This window comes from Capricornis sumatraensis, chromosome 3 (assembly GCF_032405125.1).
Source record: "Capricornis sumatraensis isolate serow.1 chromosome 3, serow.2, whole genome shotgun sequence".
Classification (NCBI taxonomy): Eukaryota; Metazoa; Chordata; class Mammalia; order Artiodactyla; family Bovidae; genus Capricornis; species Capricornis sumatraensis.
Window position 1 is genome coordinate 169659152 of NC_091071.1, and position 15533 is coordinate 169674684.

Genomic DNA, 15533 nt, shown 5'->3' on the forward strand with positions numbered 1-15533 from the left:
GTATCGTAGGGAAATGCATAGGCCACAGTCTTACTTGGGGTTTCTACGGGTAAGGTACCAAAAAAGATCTTACGACCCAAATAATCACGATGATGTGATCACTCACCTAGAGCCAGACATCCTGAAATGTGAAATCAAGTGGGCCTTAGAAAGCATCACTACAAACAAAGCTAGTGGAGGTGATGGAATTCCAGTTGAGCTATTTCAAATCCTGAAAGGTGATGCTGTGAAAGTGCTGCACTCAATATGCCAGCAAATTTGGAAAACTCAGCAGTGCCCACAGCACTGGAAAAGGGCAGTTTTCATTCCAATCCCGAAGAAAGGCAATGCCAGAGAATACTCAAACTACCGCACAATTGCACTCATCTCACACGCTAGCAAAGTAATGCTCAAAATTCTCCAAGCTAGGCTTCAGCAATACGTGAACCGTGAGCTTCCAGAATGTTCAAGCTGGTTTTAGAAAAGGCAGAGGAACCAGAGATCAAATTGCCAACATCTGCTGGATCATCGAAAAAGCAAGAGAGTTCCAGAAAAACATCTGTTTCTTCTTTATTGACTATGCCAAAGCCTTTGACTGTGTGGATCACAATCAACTGTGGGAAATTCTGAAAGAGATGGGAATACCAGACCACCTGACCTGCCTCTTGAGAAACCTATATGCAGGTCAGGAAGCAACAGTTAGAACTGGGCATGGAACAACAGACTGGTTCCAAATAGGAAAAGGAGTACGTCAAGGCTGTATATTGTCACCCTGCTTATTTAACTTATATGCAGAGTACATCATGAGAAACGCTGGACTGGAAGAAACACAAGCTGGAATCAAGATTGCCGGGAGAAATATCAATAACCTCAGATATGCAGATGACACCACCCTTATGGCAGAAAATGAAGAGGAGCTAAAAAGCCTCTGGATGAAAGTGAAAGTGGAGAGTGAAAAAGTTGGCTTAAAGCTCAACATTCAGAAAGTGAAGATCATGGCATCTGGTCCCATCACTCCATGGGAAATAGATGGGGAAACAGTGAAAGCACTGTCAAACTTTATTTGAGGGGGCTCCAAAATCACTGTAGATGGCGATTGCAGCCATGAAATTAAAAGATGCTTACTCCTTGGAAGGAAAGTTATGACCAACCTAGACAGCATATTAAAAAGCAGAGACATTACTTTGCCAACAAAGATCCGTCTAGTCAAGGGTATGGTTTTTCTGGTGGTCATGTATGGATGTGAGAGTTGGACTGTGAAGAAAGCTGAGCACTAAAGAATTGAACTGTGAACTGAAGAATTGATGCTTTTGAACTGTGGTGTTGGAGAAGACTCTTGAGAGTCCCTTGGACAGCAAGGACATACAACCAGTCCATCCTAAAGGAGATCAGTCCTTGGTGTTCATTGGAAGGACTGATGCTGAAGCTGAAACTCCAATACTTTGGCCACTTCATGTGAAGAGTTGACTCATTGGAAAAGACCCTGATGCTGGGAGGGATTGGGGCCAGGAGAAGGGGACGACAGAGGATGAGATGGCTGGATTGCATCACTGACTCGATGGACATGAGTTTGGGTAAACTCGGGAGTTGGTGATGGACAGGGAGGCCTGGCGTGCTGCAATTCAGCACACCTGGGGTCGCAAAGAGTCAGACACGACTGAGCGACTGAACTGAACGGCAAGGTAAGGCAGGGTAATTGTTTATTTAGGATTGGAGGTTTATTTAGAGCAGGGGAATATAGTTCAGAATATGGTTCAAAATATAGGCTCTGGATTGCAGGGGAGATAAGCAACTTTGGCTCTTAGTTTGGCCCTGTGATTAATGGGTGCAAAATAGATAAATACAGAAAATGTAAAACATGTATTAACTGTTAAAAATAACTAGGATAAGAAGAGTTAATGTCAGATGTTGAGGAAAATTTTCAGAGAGTGTAGTAGAGATCTAAGGCTTCAGTGGAAAGAATGGTCCTATCCCAAGTTGATAATGATAAAGTCATGATTTTTTTTAAATTTTATTTTATTGAAGTGTGGTTGGTATATAATGTGTTAGTTTCTGGTGTACTGCAAAGTGATTCAGTTATACATATATATAATACTTTGCATCTGCTAATCACCAACTCCCAGTCCACCGCTCTTCCACTCCCCTCTCCCTTGGCAACCACAAGACTGTGCTTTATGTTTGTGGGTCTGTTTCTATTTCATAGATAAATTCATTTGTATCATGTTTTAGATTCCAAACATATAAGTGATTTGGTGTCTGGTAAGGGCCTGCTTCCTGGCTCATAGACTGCTATATTTTTGCTGTATAGCAAAGGAGGTCTCCTTTATAAGGGCACTAGTCGCATTCATGAGGGCTCCACCTCATAATCTTATCACCCGAAAGTCCCACTTGCACATGTTATCATATTGGGGATAAAATTTCAAAATATGAATTGGTTGGGGGGGAGCCGAATACAGACATTCAGTCTATAGCATCCTGTGTAACCAGGGAGAGGAAAAAGACTAGTGAATATTTATGTGTGAATCTACCATAATCTTTTCTTTGGTTCACCTGTTTGATTTTCTGATGTAAAAAACAATATGTGACTCCTTTCCCCATACATTTCTCTTAAGAGAAACAGCCCCAAATTCCATCCATTGCTGCATCCAGATCAAGTCCAGGATCTGATGCTCACTAGTTTCTACTAGATCCAGTTGTGACCTCTTTTGAACTGGTAGCCTGTGACCTTAAAAAGACACATTTCTTGCCTCCCATTGCAAGTCATGCTCCGTATGCAGTGATGGAACAGGCAGTTGTCTCTGCCACAGGTATTTACCTTTCTAGTCATTTGGAATGCTTATTCTCACTCCCTATATGCTGATTTCCTTATGTCAAGTTCTGGAAGTCAAATTAATAATTAGATGACTATTGGTAAGGGCTTCCCTGGTGGCTCAGATGATATAAAATCTGCCTGAAATGTAGGAGACCTGGGTTCGATCCCTGGGTTGGGAAGATCCCCTGGAGAAGGGAATGGCAACCCACTCCAGTATTCTTGCCTGAAGAATTCCATGGATAGAGAGCCCTGGCAGGCTGCAGTCCAAGGGCTCGCAGAGAGTCAAACACAACTGAGTGACTAACATTGCCACTGCCCATTGGTAAGTGTGATCAAAGAAAATAATGTTAAATTTGTGTGTGTGTGTGTGTGATTTCATCTAGGTTATGATCAAACTCTTTGCCCTACTAGAACATACAGTATAACTTTCTTGTGAAGAGAATGATATGCTTTGTTGGACAGTGGTGGATAAATTTTGACACAGACGTCTTCCTTTTTAAGACTTCATGCAGACTTCTGTTGTATTTATTGACCCCAAGATTACAGTTGATCAAGCTCTAGTATGACTTAGCCTCTTGTTAAAACTTAAGAAGCATAATAATTATATACTTGTAAGGCATCTCAGAATAATTCTGGAGTGACATTTGAGATCCGTAATGTAATTTTCTTATCTAGAAAGTGGTATTTCTTAATATAACAATTGTGTATTACTTTATCTTTTCATAAACTGCTCGTTCATTCTTTCTCTCCCTATCCACTCCCCTTCACCAGTTTCATTTTCAGTGCAGGTCTTTGAAGTAGATAGTCATGTTTTATTTTCAGAGAGGTAGACACACAGTGAATTAACTCTCAGAACTGAGCCTTGAACCTGTATATTCTGAATTTGTATGTTGTGTTAGTTGTATTCCTTTGCTCTGCTATATTTATTTATTTATTTATTTATTTTTGCTCTGCTATATTTAAAGCATGATTTTTTGTTGTTGTTGCTATGTTTTTAAGCAGAGGCACAAATAGAACTCTGATTCATGAATTTGTCAGTATATCTTCCTTTAGTAACCTTTAGTTATAATATGTCCATAAGATAATGTCATTTTTTAAATGACAGCTCTAGTAATTGAGATATAATTCACATCCATTTTAAAGTATCCAATTGGATGGTTTTTAGTATATTCACAGAGTTTTGCAGCTGTCACCAGAGTTGATTTTAGAACATTTTCATCACTCCAAAAAGAAACTGTACCCATTAGCAGTCACCCCTCAATTCTGCCCTCCCCCCAATCCTAGGCAACTACTAATTTACTTTCCTGTTGACCTTTCGTGAGTATTTCATATAAATGGAGTTATATGGTCCTTTGTGACTGGCTCCTTTCACTTAGCATAATCTTTTCAAAGTTTATCTGTGTTAGCACGCGCAAGTATTGATACTTCATTCCCTTTTATTGCTGAATGTTTAGTTATATGAATTTATTTCATCATTCATCATTTTTATTTGTCATTATTGTGTTCATCCATTCATCTATTCATGGACACTGGGTTTCCCCTTTTTTGCTGTTTTGAATAATGCTGATATGAACATTCATGTCCAGGCCTTTGTATGTATATGTTTTCATTTCTCTTTGGCTATATAGTCAGGAATGGAATGGCTGGATTATATGGCAGCTTTATGTTTAACTGTTTGAGAAACTGCTAGACTGTTTTCCAAAGTAGCTGCACGATTTTACTTTTTGTCCATTTCTGGATTGTGTTATTTGAACCCATACTTTTGTAATCCAATGAAATCTGTATCCTTTGAGTTAGTTTAAGGATAACTAATACTATGTTCGATACAGGATGCTTGGGACTGGTGCATGGGGATGATCCAGAGAGATGATATGGGGTGGGAGGTGGGAGGGGGGTTCAGGATTGGGAATTCATGTACACCCGTGGCAGATTCATGTCAGTGTATGGCAAAACCAATACAGTATTGCAAAGTAAAATAAAGTAAAAATAATTTTTTTTTATAAAAAGGATAACTAATAGTTTATTAGTTTAGTTTAATAGGATAGTTTAATGCCTCTATGCCAAGGTACCATATTTCCTATCCCTGACTTAGAGGAGGACAGAATTGCCTAAATCAAGGCGAACAGTGGGTCATGAAAGGTACAGAATTAGCTGGGAGCACATTTTCCACCCCCTGACTTCTTTGTTTGGTAGACATGTCTTTAGGTTCATTTTCTCTGTTTCTATTTGTGTACTTTACTGAGGGAGAAGGCAATGGCAACCCACTCCAGTACTCTTGCCTGGAAAATCCCATGGGTGGAGGAGCCTGGTGGGCTGCAGTCCATGGGGTCGCTAAGAGTCGGACACGACTGAGCGACTTCCCTTTCACTTTTCACTTTCATGCATTGGAGAAGGAAATGGCAACCCACTCCAGTGTTCTTGCCTGGAGAATCCCAGGGACGGGGGAGCCTGATGGGCTGCCATCTCTGGGGTCTCACAGAGTCGGACACGACTGAAGCGACTTAGCAGCAGCAGCAGCACTCTACTGAGCTGGCAGTGTAGTAGATAAAAAATGAAAAAGCATAGTTCTTCCTTGAAAGGCCATTATGAATATATTTTAAAATTTTGCTCCAGGGCTTTTTTTTTTTTGAGAGTTTTCTAGCTAAATTTGTTACTCTGTGGCTCTAATAAAATGAAGACTATGATAAGTTAGATTCTTCATTGTTCTAGTTTTCCTTGTATGGGTTACTGTGTGTAAACCATAGACTGTTTTAACTTCATTTCTTTGATTGCAAAGAGTCTTTGGGTGAACTAAGCATAAATTCATCACCACTATTGGAAAATGACTTTATTATCTGGATTATATAAATGCTGTTATCTTCAGGTGGGAAGGACAGCACATTTTCTTATAAGAGCCTGTATTAAGTTGAATTTTTCTTGTCTTAAGCCTTGCAGTTTCCAGTCAAACAGTTTTCCAGCATTATTACATGAGTGCATTTTTCTCCCACACCTTTCATTGAGGTTATGTCACGTATTTGTAATACAGTTAAATTCTTTTGTCACAGTGTATTTACCGTCCTGAAATCGCTTTACCTCCTGGTTGGTTTATGGTATCTTTTATCATACAGAAGTTTTGAATTTTTGTAAAATAAGCCTATTTTCTCCTTTATGGCTTTTTAATTTAATATCATGTTTACTAAGGGTTTATCTACCTCAATGGTTTTGTTTTTGTTTCCTTTTTCTTCATATACTTTTGTAATTTTGTTTGTAAACATAGGGGATTTTTTAATACCCCTTATTAATTTTATCTTTATTGGCACCTATGAAAGTTAAGGCAGCATTATATAATGTCAGTTGATATGCCATAGGCAAGGATCCAGAAGTATTTGGTTCTATTTATTTTGCCATGTTTTCTCATGAAGAATAGGATGTCCATGAGAAATTGAATGGACCCGGGATTTATGTTGTATTTATTATTTACTTTGAAATTTTAAATTTAATCATATTTAATAGCTATATTCCCACCTAATATGTTTGTTTGAAATTGTTTAGTAGCAGGGACTTCCCTGGTAGTCCGGCGGTTAAGACTCCCAGTGCAGGGGGCACAGGTTCAGTCCTTCGTTGGGAAACCAAGATCCTGCATGCTGCACGCCATGGCCTAAAAAAAAAGCTGTTCAGCAGATTTCCTGCCTCTGCGCACACCTAACTCCTTGTAGTGGGTTGGCAGTACTCTCTGTACTTTGCAAACTTGAAACACTTTTTAAGTTTTCATAATTTGGCTAAGCACACTAAGCTTACTTCTGTAACTAGTTATTCTAATTAAAAACCTCTAAAATCAGATTCTTTGTAATATTTAAAACAACAACAGGGAAAACCATTAGTAATGTTAACCATAGATCTTCCATTTGTGACTTCTTAAACTGTTTCAATGGAAATACTTTTACCTTAGAAGGATTTAGAGAAGATGAAAATATGGGAAAAAACAGAATAGTATAAAGCATATTTTTTAAATTACTGGTAACCTGATAGGAATTTATTTTTATTTTTGGTATGTAAGTAATATAAAGATATTTCTATTAAATGAATGGTTAGATGATTGCAAAATTACCATACTTACTGTTTGAAAATATATTTTTGTGTCTGTTAAAATTTTAAAGTAACCAGTTTGATTTCAAGTTTGGATACCTTATCCTGGTAAACATTCTGTGTTGAGTAAAAATCCTGGTAAACCTTTTATTTTACCTTGAGTTTAGAAGACACTGTTTTCATTAAGAAAAAAGAGAGCCCCATGTGAAAAACAACTCCATCTTTAAAATATATCAGGGGTTAATGAAATAAATCTAAGTCTAAGCAAGACAAAAGGAAACAGTTACCCTGTAATTTATTAGTTAATCTGAGGCTGCCATTTGAGTAGCTAGATGATTTTAAAAACAGATCATGACACTGATGCTTTTGTGTATTTATTTTACAGGTGAAGAAAGCCAAGATGCAGGAATCAGGAGAGCAGACTTTAAGGTATACAAAGTTGAATTTCTTTTTAATGACCTACTTATAATTTGTTTTTACCTGCTGACCAGTATGTGGACATGATTTGGATTGACTTACCTTTGGTTTTCAGCATCAGTTTTTATGTTTTGAAATTATTTGATTTAAGGTGAAAAGCATCCTCTGAAACTTTGTCCTTAAAATAAGGTTTGTCCCTCATTAGCCAGACTCATCAAGAAGCAAAGAGAGAAAAATCAAATCAGTAAAATTAGAAATAAAAATGGAGAGATCACAACAGACAACACAGAAATACAAAGGATCATAAGAGACTACTATCAGCAATTATATGCCAATAAAATGGACAACGTGGAAGAAATGGACAAATTCTTAGAAAAGTACAATATTCCAAAACTGAACCAGGAAGAAATAGAAAATCTTAACAGACCCATCACAAGCACGGAAATTGAAACTGTAATCAGAAATCTTCCAGCAAACAAAAGCCCAGGTCCAGACGGCTTCACAGCTGAATTCTACCAAAAATTTTGAGTAAAGCTAACACCTATCCTACTCAAACTCTTCCAGAAAATTGCAGAGGAAGGTAAACTTCCAAATTCATTCTATGAGGCCACCATCACCCTAATACCAAAACCTGACAAAAATACTACAAAAAAAGAAAACTACAGGCCAATATCACTGATGAACATAGATGCAAAAATCCTCAACAAAATTCTAGCAATCAGAATCCAACAACACATTAAAAAGATCATACACCATGACCAAGTGGGCTTTATACCAGGGATGCAAGGATTCTTCAATATCCGCAAATCAATCAATGTAATTCACCACATTAACAAATTGAAAAATAAAAGCCATATGATTATCTCAATAGATGCAGAGAAGGCCTTTGACAAAATTCAACATCCATTTATGATAAAAACCCTCCAGAAAGCAGGAATAGAAGGAACATCCCTCAACATAATAAAAGCTATATATGACAAACCCACAGCAAACATTATCCTCAATGGTGAAAAATTGAAAGCATTTCCCCTAAAGTCAGGAACAAGACAAGGGTGCCCACTTTCACCGCTACTATTCAACATAGTTCTGGAAGTTTTGGCCACAGCAATCAGAGCAGAAAAAGAAATAAAAGAAATCCAAATTGGAAAAGAAGAAGTAAAACTCTCACTGTTTGCAGATGACATGATCCTCTATATAGAAAACCCTAAAGACTCCACCAGAAAATTACTAGAGCTAATCAATGAATATAGTAAAGTTTCAGGATATAAAATCAACACACAGAAATCCCTTGCATTCCTATACACTAATAATGAGAAAGTAGAAAAAGAAATTAAGGAAACAATTCCATTCACCATTGCAATGAAAAGAATAAAATACTTAGGAATATATCTACCTAAGGAAACTAAAGACCTATATATAGAAAACTATAAAACACTGATGAAAGAAATCAAAGAGGACACTAATAGATGGAGAAATATACCATGTTCATGGATCAGAAGAATCAATATAGTGAAAATGAGTATACTACCCAAAGCAATTTACAAATTCAGTGCAATCCCTATCAAGCTACCAGCGATATTTTTCACAGAACTAGAACAAATAATTTCAAGATTTGTATGGAAATACAAAAAACCTCGAATAGCCAAAGCAATCTTGAGAAAGAAGAATGGAACTGGAGGAATCAACTTGCCTGACTTCAGGCTCTACTACAAAGCCACAGTCATCAAGACAGTATGGTACTGGCACAAAGACAGAAATATAGATCAATGGAACAAAATAGAAAGCCCAGAGATGTGGACACCTTATCTTTGACAAAGGAGGCAAGAATATACAATGGAGTAAAGACAATCTCTTTAACAAGTGGTGCTGGGAAAACTGGTCAACCACTTGTAAAAGAATGAAACTAGATCACTTTCTAACACCGCACACGAAAATAAACTCAAAATGGATTAAAGATCTAAATGTAAGACCAGAAACTATAAAACTCCTAGAGGACAACATAGACAAAACACTCTCCGACATAAATCACAGCAGGATCCTCTATGATCCACCTCCCAGAATTCTGGAAATAAAAGCAAAAATAAACAAATGGGATCTAATTAAAATTAAAAGCTTCTGCACAACAAAGGAAAATATAAGCAAGGTGAAAAGACAGCCTTCTGAATGGGAGAAAATAATAGCAAATGAAACAACTGACAAACAACTAATCTCAAAAATATACAAGCAACTTATGCAACTCAATTCCAGAAAAATAAACGACCCAATCAAAAAATGAACCAAAGAACTAAATAGACATTACGGATGGCTAACACATGAAAAGATGCTCAACATCACTCATTATTAGAGAAATGCAAACCAAAACCACAATGAGGTACCACTTCACACCAGTCAGGTTGTCTGCTATCCAAAAATCTGCAAGCAGTAAATTCTGGAGAGGGTGTGGAGAAAAGGGAACCCTCCTACACTGTTGGTGGGAATGCAAACTAGTACAACCACTATGGAGAACAGTGTGGAGATTCCTTAAAAAATTGCAAATAGAACTACCTTATGACCCAGCAATCCCACTGCTGGGCATACACACTGAGGAAACCAGAATTGAAAGAGACACATGTACCCCAATGTTCATCGCAGCACTGTTTATAATAGCCAGGACATGGAAACAACCTAGATGTCCATCAGCAGATGAATGGATAAGAAAGCTGTGGTACATATACACAATGGAGTATTACTCAGCCATTAAAAAGAATACATTTGAATCAGTTCTGATGAGATGGATGAAACCGGAGCCGATTATACAGAGTGAAGTAAGCCAGAAAGAAAAACACCAATACAGTATACTAACACATATATATGGAATTTAGAAAGATGGCAATGATGACCCTGTATGCAAGACAGCAAAAAAGACACAGATGTGTATAGCGGACTTTTGGACTCAGAGGGAGAGGGAGAGGGTGGGATGATTTGGGAGAATGGCATTGAAACGTATACTATCATGTAAGAATCGAATCACCAGTCTATGTCCAATGCAGGATACAGCATGCTTGGGGCTGGTGCACGGGGATGACCCAGAGGGATGTTGTGGGGAGGGAGGAGGGAGGGCGGTTCATGTTTGGGATTGCATGTACACCCATGGTGGATTCATGTCAATGTATGGCAAAACCAATACAGTATTGTAAAGTAAAATAAAGTAAAAATAAAAATTAAAAAAAAAAAATAAGGTTTGTCCTTGAAACATGTAAGTGCTGAATTTTTCTCCTTGTTTATTCATTATTTATTCAACATAATGTACCAGTCTCATGTTATCATTCAGATCCTGTGATATGTGAAGGAGACACAATGGTGAATATTCTTCAGTTACATATACAGTATCAGAGCAGGCAGTGGCACCCCACTCCAGTACCCTTGCCTGGAAAATCCCATGGATGGAGGAGCCTGGTAGGCTGCAGTCCATGGGGTTGTTAAGAGTCAAGACATGACTGAGGGACTTCACTTTCACTTTTCACTTTCATGCATTGGAGAAGGAAGTGGCAACCCACTCCAGTGTTCTTGCCTGGACAATCCCAGGGATGGGGGAGCCTGATGGGCTGCCATCTGTGGGGTCGCACAGAGTTGGACCTGACTGAAACGACTTAGCAGCAGCAGCACATATACAGTATACATAATAGGAAAAATAGAAATTTAAAAAATCCAAGGAGTTAATCCTTAATTACCAAATGGACATGGGACACCTTAATCATTAGCTCTGTTCCCCTTATAGAAGAGGCAGCTTCTCTGCATGTCATACTCTGGCTTCCACAGCACCGTGATTTTCAGTTGTCCACCGTTCTTACCTCCTGTTGTTTGTCTACCAGCCAGATGAACCAATAACCAATAACCCTCTAACATCTTAATTTCAAGAATCCTAATCTTAACACCTCACACACTAGCATTCCAGCTCATTTATTCTGTTGTCACACTAGCCCTGTGTCTTACTCTACACTTCCACTTATAATGGCAATGATCTATCATATTTTCACTGTCAGGCATTGACCCTTCCCTCAAAAAAGACTTCCGTATCTTCCTGTGCTGCTCAAAAGATAAGATTTATTACTGTAGTCAGTTTCTTACAAACATTCGTAACTTCCTGTCCCCTTTTCCCTGTCATCCTTCCCTAGCCTAACCTAGTGTTTAAAAACCCTAGTTAAACCCTCCTGTTCACCTATTTCATACTTACTCCCAATCATCTGAACGCTTTATAGGAAAACACAAAACTGCTCACTGGTCACAGTTTCCAGTCACGATTGCATCTCAGTGGGCACTTGAACATTCTCGGTGATGCAGTCACTCTTCCTGGTTTATTTCACAGTGGTAAAATTGTTTCCCTTTCCTCCTTACCTTCCTTCATTCCTTCTCTCCTTTCCTCCCTGCCTCTCAGCCTGCCTTCCTTTCTTCCTGACTCCGTCCCTCCCTTCTTCCCTCCTGCTGCTGCCTCTCCTCCTCCCTCCCCTTCCATTTACTCAGCTGGGGATCTGGCTCCCTAATGCAAAGAGAAATCAGAAGTGGATAGGAGCTGCCTTATTTGTCTTATCACTGAATCTACCCCCTTAACTGCTTCACTGCTTCTCTCTAATATTCTCTGCATCCCTTTTCTCTGAAGTTAATTCCCATGCTCATCTCTCTCCAGTTGTACAATGGAGCCTGTCAGCTTCATCTTTTCCTGCTATTATTCCTTCTGTCTCCTTCAGCAACTGCTTTATTGGAATAAAATACAAATAACCTAAAATTCACCATTTCAGTCATTTTTAAGCATATAATCCAGTGGTACTAAGTACATTCACATTGTTGGGCAATCATTACCATCTATCTCCAGAACATTTTTTATCTTCTCAAACTGAAACTTTGTATTCATCAGACTCTCCATTTCCCCCTTCTTCTAGCTCCTGGCAACCATCATTCTGCTCTGTCTATGATTTTGACTACTCTTAAGTACCCTATATTAGCACAGTCATAAATTATTTGTCTTTCTGTGATGTGTTTGTTTCATTTAGCCTGATGTCTTAGTGGATTATCCATTTGTAGCGTGTGTCAGAGTTTCCTTCCTTTTTAAAGCTGAATAATACTCCGTAGTAGTCCATACCACGTTTTTTTTAATCCATTCATTGGTTGATTGTGTTCATTGTTGTCAAGAGTTTCATTGAATGAGAAAGAGGTATTTGTGATGCTTGCTTTTAGAGTTTGGGTGTTTTTGCTCTTTTTTTGGAGGAGGGAAGTTTTATTTTGGAGCATTTTTTTTCCATCTTACACATGTTGTTAAATAAATTTTATATAACTGAGGATAATCATATTTTGAGGTAGTAATAATTTTTCTGGATATAATTTCAAATATCTAACAAAGTGCTGGAGTTAATTCACTGTCTTGGTGGTTTTGTTTCTGTTCAATCTCTAGATACTTAGTTGAATAGGTAGGAGATTTTGCTGTAAGAATCCAGGACCATGGGGTTTTAGGAACTTGTCCATTGTACACCAGACCGTACAAGTATACCTTCTGCAGTACAAGATCTAGAAAGTCTTTCAACAGTTGGTATAACAATGATCCCCAGACTTACTCAGACTAGTCTTACACATAGAAGACCAGTCATTATAGTCAGAAATGTGAAGTTCTTGTCTGGGTTTACACCGTTCTTCTTGGAATCCTATTTAATTAGGCATAAGATGGGGCTCAGAAGTCTGTATTTTTACCAATCATTCAGATAATTATAAGAAATAAGCCATTTTGGGAAGCAGTGATATAACTGCTTAGTATGATTTCTTACCCATACCTTTCAATTCCCATGGTCATATCTTGGTTACTATATTAAGTGCTATTTTGAAAGTACAGACATTTGAGTAAATAAGATAAACTTCATCTGGAGATTTACTTTTTAAAATTAGTTCCATCTGAAGAAAAATTGTTTGAACATTCAGAATATACCAGGGAAAAAACCTTTATTGATACTATACTTGAATATTAGAGGTTCATTCAGAAAAGATAAGAGAGCTTTAAGAATTTTGGTGCTCTGTACTTTTTTTATAAGTAACATTTCTTTTTAAATTTTTCTGTGTAGAAACTATTCTTACTGTTTATTAGTCTTATCTTTCCAAAAAAAAAACTGGAAAAAAAATTTTTTAATGATGGCATAGTGTTCCCTTGTATGAGGATACTTTACATTACCCAGTTCTTTAACCAGTTGCACATTGGTCTCTAAAATTTTATATAACAAATCATGTTGCAATGAAAATACTTCTTGATTAGTTTATACACACCAGTTCCAGTTACTCACCCACCATGAATATGTAACCATAGTTCTTTTCATACTTCTCCAACATAGTGTCACAAACTTTTTGTCTTTGTTAACTTAATAAGTGAAAATAAAGTTTTATTCTAGTCTTTAAAAAAGTCATAGCTTTCCCGGTATGTGGAGTATCTGCGACAGTGTCCTCCGCTTCTTCCTAGAGTGCAGAACAGCAAAGCGGATTTCTTGCTGCGGGAACATGAATGTGGGAAGGATGGCCTGAACTGGGGAGAAGCTGTATTATAATAGTACTGGCCACAGTTACATTGTGTTTACTCTCTTCTAGTCTTTGCTCTAAATACTTTTCATATATTGACTCATTAATCCCTATAATAGCCCTGAAAGGTAGGTTCTATAATTATCCCTCATTGACAGTTGAAAAAACTGGAGTACAGAGAAGTTCATGACTTGCCTAAAGCCATAAAGCTAGTTTTGACAAAGTGCAATATGAGCTCAAGCAGTCTGGTTCCAGAGTCTGCACCCTTAAGTGCTGTACTATGCTAGTGGTTGAGGGAATATGGGGAGAGTTGGAAAGTAAGGTAAGAGGAAGAGGGAGAACGTTGTGAAAGATCAAAGGGTAACCTCCATTTCAGAATCTCACTGAGGATCTTCCCAACATTAAAGTATCTAACATAATGATTTATCCTCCTAGTTTATATGACTTAGTCTTTTTCAGTTTCTCTTAATTTGTTACAAGTTTTTTAAAAAAAGATTTGCTAAGTTTGGGGTATAAGAACAAAAATTTGTTTGTTTTTAATTGGGGGAAAACAGAAGTGCAGTGTAATGCACCATCTTAAGGTTCAGAACCCCTTCTTGCGTAAGCATGTGTAATTTGAAAAAGCTTTTCAAGTGATTATGAGGCCCATTGTCTGAAGTCAGTCACCTCCCTACATTCCTTTGGTACTTTGAAATAAAGTGGGAGCAGTTTTAGGTTGCTGTAGAGTTTTCTTTTACCATGTGGTCTTTAGAGAAAATCTGAGTTGCCTGTTGCTTACCTGCAATTTCCACATGGTATAAAAACAGTCATGGTCTAGGGATGTGACAAAGAACTGGAATGCTGAAGGTACTAGGCCTGGCCTTAGCTGTTAGGTAGCCGATAAAAACCGAGAATAAGGACTTCATGAAGTAGACTAACCTTGCCCCTTATCTAGGAAGAAATTGTTTGATTTAATCACTTTTAGCAGTGCAGCAGATCATCCAGAAGCTAATGTATTCATTTTGCTTTTCCCAGTCAAGTAAGCAACCCTGAAGTCAGTGATCAGAAACCTGAAACTTCAAGCCTTGCTTCAAACCTTACCATGTCAGAGGAGAGTAAGTACCATATTCTGTGCATCATGGACATATTCCTGTGACCAGGTGATGCTGACCTTTTATAACTTGTTTTCACTGATTGCCTCACTTGTCTCAGAGTATCCAGAATCCTTTCATTGCCTTGTACATGTGTTCATCCTTACGCCCTCCTATAAACCTTATTGCATACCAGCTAAGGAGCAAAGTCACATGGGATCCACTCCTAGGGATTGGTGATTGTGTTTTTGTTTTGAGATTGAATGTTCTTCTAAAGGTAATAAATAGTGCTTTACTCAAAATCAGAAAAATTTGTGGGCCAGCCTCTGAGTGCTTCTCTGGATGGCTTGATGTGTTTCTAGCTTTCTAATAACCAGATGATTCTATCTATCCATCTAGACCAAAAAAAAAAAGAAAAGTAGTCCCCTGAGAGCCCAAAATTGATACTGGGCCCTGAGGGAGACCCATCTCAATAGGATACACCCTCTGTTTACCAAACCTTAGCCAAAAATTTGTAGAATGTTCTTTTTTTTTCTTTCTTCTGGAGATCTAAGCTCTTTTTGGAATATCATAGTGGTATGCCCCATAGGGCAGTTAGTCCTCCTTGAAATTAAATAGCTATGCCCTTTCATATTATACCACACACTTCAGAAGAATAAATT

General features: G+C 37.9%; 1 protein-coding gene across 3 annotated transcripts in view; it reads left to right on the forward strand.

Moving 5' to 3' along the window:
• Positions 1–15533, forward strand: part of EYA3 (EYA transcriptional coactivator and phosphatase 3) — a 96249-nt gene that overhangs the window by 23977 nt on the left and 56739 nt on the right. For all 3 annotated transcript variants that reach the window (XM_068968539.1, XM_068968540.1, XM_068968541.1), the window contains exons 3-4: positions 7242–7285; positions 14816–14895. In XM_068968539.1, coding sequence (XP_068824640.1) covers positions 7242–7285; positions 14816–14895 — 124 coding nt within the window. The remainder of the gene's footprint in view (positions 1–7241; positions 7286–14815; positions 14896–15533) is intronic.